Here is a 4467-nt window from a genome sequence, read left to right on the forward strand (position 1 = left end):
TAGGATAAAAATAGTCACTTTATTTGCATTGTAGTGCATTAGACATATGCAGTATTGTATTTCTATAAAATTACATTACCGCGTCTCAAGATGCGTTTCCTTAGAATAGTCCCTCGACCAAATATTTATATAAATTTATCTCTAATTGTCGTGTACCTTGTAATTGCACTGAGTGGAGTCAGTCACTGTCATTGCAGTTCAGAGGCAGGGGTGGATCCAGGATTCTTCTTAGGATGGGGTGCACCACAAAGGAATGGCCTAACTGCCTCTTTTTTTCGCAGAATACCAGTTGTATTAGAAAGCCGCAGATCATTTTCGGGGGAGAAGGTGTGCACCCCCCCCTGCATCCTTCCCCTAGATCCGCCCCTGAAAGGTGAGTAATTTTAAACGGATAAGCACGGCTGGTTTTCACTAGCGCAAACACATACGATTTACCCAGCTATCAATGAAGGAAATGGGATGGTCTAATACACAATTTTACAATTTACGTCTTAAACCTGTTTTCTGTCGTGGTACAGAGATGCAGGTTAGGATGTTTCTCACACATGTATACTGAGCTGAAAACAGCATGGGTAGGTAGTGCCATATCTTATTGCCTATTATTTCCATACATATTACTAGAAATTATTTCTATTTTTCTCTTTTTTGAGTTTTGACCTGATTGAATTTTGGTCAGTTGCGGGTTAAGGAGTTCCCGTCAAATGGTTGTACTTCAGATGTGTTTGGGTCAGACATTGGACTTCATTCGCATATATATATATATATATATATATATATATATATATATATATATATATTTAATATATATATATATATATATTTATGACTTTACACAAGTTTAGGTTTCACGAGTAACTGTTGAAATTGCTCCTCAATCAATTGAGTTGAGCGCTCTACGAAATACTTTCTACTCAAAAAAAGAAATTATATATATATTTATATATATATAACTACAGAGAGTACTGTTTCGGCCTTCTGAGCCTCATCAGTGCAGTACTAATGTCTGGGATAGAGGTTAAGCTTATAAAACCACCCCAAATGTCCCACACATGTGGTACATCTAAGCCATGCCAGAGTGCTCAAACTAGCGAGCTAGTGAGCATGCGCAATTGCTAGCGGCAATGACTCATCCCAGTAGAGTGCTCAATTTGGACATGAAAGCAAAAGCTTTGTAATGCCAAAGAGCTATATCTAACTGCATATATATATATAAAGTTGCATATAAACTGGAGAGGAAGACAAAACTTCTCGAAGGTCCAGGAATTTCGGCCCTTCGGCCTTCTTCAGTTAAATTTTTTTTTTATAAATAAGTACAAGTTAAAAATCTAAGGATAAAAATGATTTAAAGATTTTTAACTTGTACTTATTTATAAAAAAATTTTTAACTGAAGAAGGCCGAAGGGCCGAAACGTTTTTATTAAATTTCCTGGACCTTCGAGAAGTTTTGTCTTCCTCTCCAGTTTATATGCAACTTTAAATACCAACTGAGGAGACAACGTGCATCCTTTTGGATCCTTCTGTTGGGAGTTTATCGTTTGGTCAACCATTACAGATATTCAAGCTATATTTAACAATTATTCCTCGAGCCCGAATGGGCTCTGAGTCAATAGCCCATGAGGCCGAAGGCCGAATGGGCTATTGACTCAGAGGCCATGAGTTTTTTAGTAAAATCCAACTAGTTGGTCAAAAAAATATCGAGACAAAACATCTTTCGCTAGTTAAAGCTAGACTTTAATTGTTGTTTTGGTTTTCAAAGCCGGCGCTTTTCGCTACTAGTGGGCTATAACAAATAGCCTACTAGTAGCTCAACCAATCAGAACGCAGCATTGATAATAGACCACTAGTTGGATTTTACTAAATATATCTATCTATCTATCTATCTATCTATCTATCTATCTATCTATTGGAATCCCACTTTTATGGCTGTTAAACAGGCCAACGTTTTACTGATTTCCCGTCAAATATTTGTACTTTAGATGCGTTTGGGTCATATATTGCACTTCATTCGCATTATCCATTGCTTATTACTTTCATTGTAGTCCCAATCGCATCAATTACAATAAACGTTTTACGTTTTTTTACGTAGGTGAAAGTTTCAGAAATACAAGTAACATTTTCTGTTGTTTAACATATAAGTACAAGCGAACATACCATTAAACGGCAATGCTCACTCATGAGAATACACATCAAACATTTCATAACTAAAAAGCTTTTTAGGTAGTTGAGAGTAAACTGATTTAGACTCCAAGTACCATGGGGTATCCATTGAAATGCCACGAGATGCAGTTTTGTGCCCACAGCAATATTTGCTCAAGTAACTCAAAGAATCGGGGCGGAATAAAGAATGATGTAGAACTAACCAAACAATAACAAACGCAAGACCGCTCCATGGTACGCGTTGGCTTATCATTAAAACATCATTAGGATAATCGTAAACTAAAACAACAACTCCATAAGGATCGACCTTAAGCATGGGAAATGGATAAGAAATGCCAGGGTGGCGGAAACATTGAATTCGAGCAAAAGCTATTATTGTTGCAACGCACTGGGACATGGAATTTAGCGAGCCTTCTTCAACATTTTTTCCCTCAACTATAGCTTTGCCAGGTGAGTCCTCGGATGGAGAATTTTCCCCCTCTGCAGATAAAAAAACAATACAACAGTTTAATATTGCTGCAAAAATAAGCTGATTTGTAAGGTGGAGCACGTTTAGTAGAATATTACTGCAAAGAATCAAACATTTCTGATAAAATTTGGTTGGATATCTTTCTTCACATTTGGTTGAGTGTATGATGTCATCACTTGGCTAATTTGCATATTTTAAAAGCTTGAAATCTCTGGAACTAGCCTGTTCTAGGCTCTCGGTGGTTGACAGTACTGTCAATACTCCGGCGGTTGCCTCATTTCTTGTCAATCAGAGAGATGGCAGGTGCGGCCTACGCGCGCGATTCTAGGATTTCCAGTCACTCAAGGCGATTCCGGCCAGCTTTTTACTATCAGCATATATTTAAGTTGAAGAATCATATCTAAGTTATGTGTGTTTAACACAGCATATATAGGCCTATTTGATGGATCTTTGCTACATATGTCATTAAATCAGGTAGAATTAGCCTTAAAAAAATGCAACTTCAAAGTCATGCACACCTGTATCCATGTACCAATTCGACCTATGTCAATAGTACATGAAAAATATTTAAAACTTCCCACATACAGATTTAATGGTTTTTGGATAATGGAAAGAATCAGAAAAGGAAGTGATCTGCCGAAAAAAAAGTGTGGGTCACCGAGCATCCAACAAAAATATTCGCACACCAAGTTAATGCAAAGGTCATCAGCTCTATATTTTGTTGAGTTTTCGAATCGGTGCACACGCTTGAAATACATGACATGGCACGCACGTGCCTAATGAACAGTGTGCGCAATAGAAATGCGCAGTGGCAATGGGCGCAAACGTCCTTAAATTGATATTTTAGCACCAGACTTCAAATTGTCTTTGATTCAACTAAGGAGTCAAAATGAAATTTTCGCACCAGAAATTTTAGCACATCTACACAGACTTGTGTTTCAAGAGATCCAATTGCATAAACAAAACAATATCTGGAAAACACCGTACACTATTTGCAGATAACTCAGAACTTACCAGCAGTCCTTGGCTGCTTTGTTTCTGGTTCTTCGCTTTCAGCAGAAACCAGAACTAGTAGAATAACATTACATAAAGTCACCTAAATATTTATTGTTATCATTGTGGTAGTCTAGGATCTTAATTTTGGAATCACTCAAGTGACCTTCCTCCACCTTCACTGTGGAGTGGAAGTTCCAGATCTTAAATTGGCATTTATTTCATGTAAAAGACGGACGTAACACAATAGAACAAAAATTGTGAAACAATACCTAATCAGAATTTTAAAGCAGTAGAGACCCCTAAAGCTTTTGGTACGTCATCTGTGTCTTCTACAAAAAGTAAAAGCCTGATTTAGAGTTAATAAGTCCAGTCCACACTCCATATCTGACAACTTTGATCTAAGAATTGAGAATGCTTCAGATGATGGATTATGATTGCAAAATTAGGTGACGGATGTACAGTTCCATTCACAAACACTAAATAATTTGTCTGCTCTGCAACATTTTTTTGGGATGTTACACCTAAAAGTCCCTATTTTTTAAACTTTGGGGGTCACCGAGCATCCAACAAAAATATTCGCACACCAAGTTAATGGAAAGGTCATCAGCTCTATATTTTGTTGAGTTTTCGAATCAGTGCACACGCTTGAAATACATGACATGGCACGCGCGTGCCTAATGAATAGTGTGCGCACTAGAGATGCGCAGTAGCAATGGGCGCTAACGTCCTTAAATTGATATTTTAGCACCAGACTTCAAATTGCCTTTCATTCAACTTAGGAGTCAAAATAAAATTTTAGCACTTGAAATTTTAGAAGATCCACACAGACTTGTGTGACTGCAGGT

General features: G+C 37.4%; 1 protein-coding gene across 1 annotated transcript in view; it reads right to left on the bottom strand.

Moving 5' to 3' along the window:
* The window catches only part of LOC138046444 (uncharacterized), a 9556-nt gene continuing 5089 nt past the window's right edge, over positions 1-4467 (bottom strand). The window contains exons 6-7 of the mRNA XM_068893081.1: positions 3641-3694; positions 1-2637 (exon numbers count right to left, since the gene is read on the bottom strand). Of these exons, the coding sequence (XP_068749182.1) occupies positions 2168-2637; positions 3641-3694 (524 nt within the window). The 3' untranslated portion in view covers positions 1-2167. The remainder of the gene's footprint in view (positions 2638-3640; positions 3695-4467) is intronic.

Source organism: Montipora capricornis, chromosome 4 (genome assembly GCF_036669925.1).
Source record: "Montipora capricornis isolate CH-2021 chromosome 4, ASM3666992v2, whole genome shotgun sequence".
Taxonomy (NCBI): Eukaryota; Metazoa; Cnidaria; class Anthozoa; order Scleractinia; family Acroporidae; genus Montipora; species Montipora capricornis.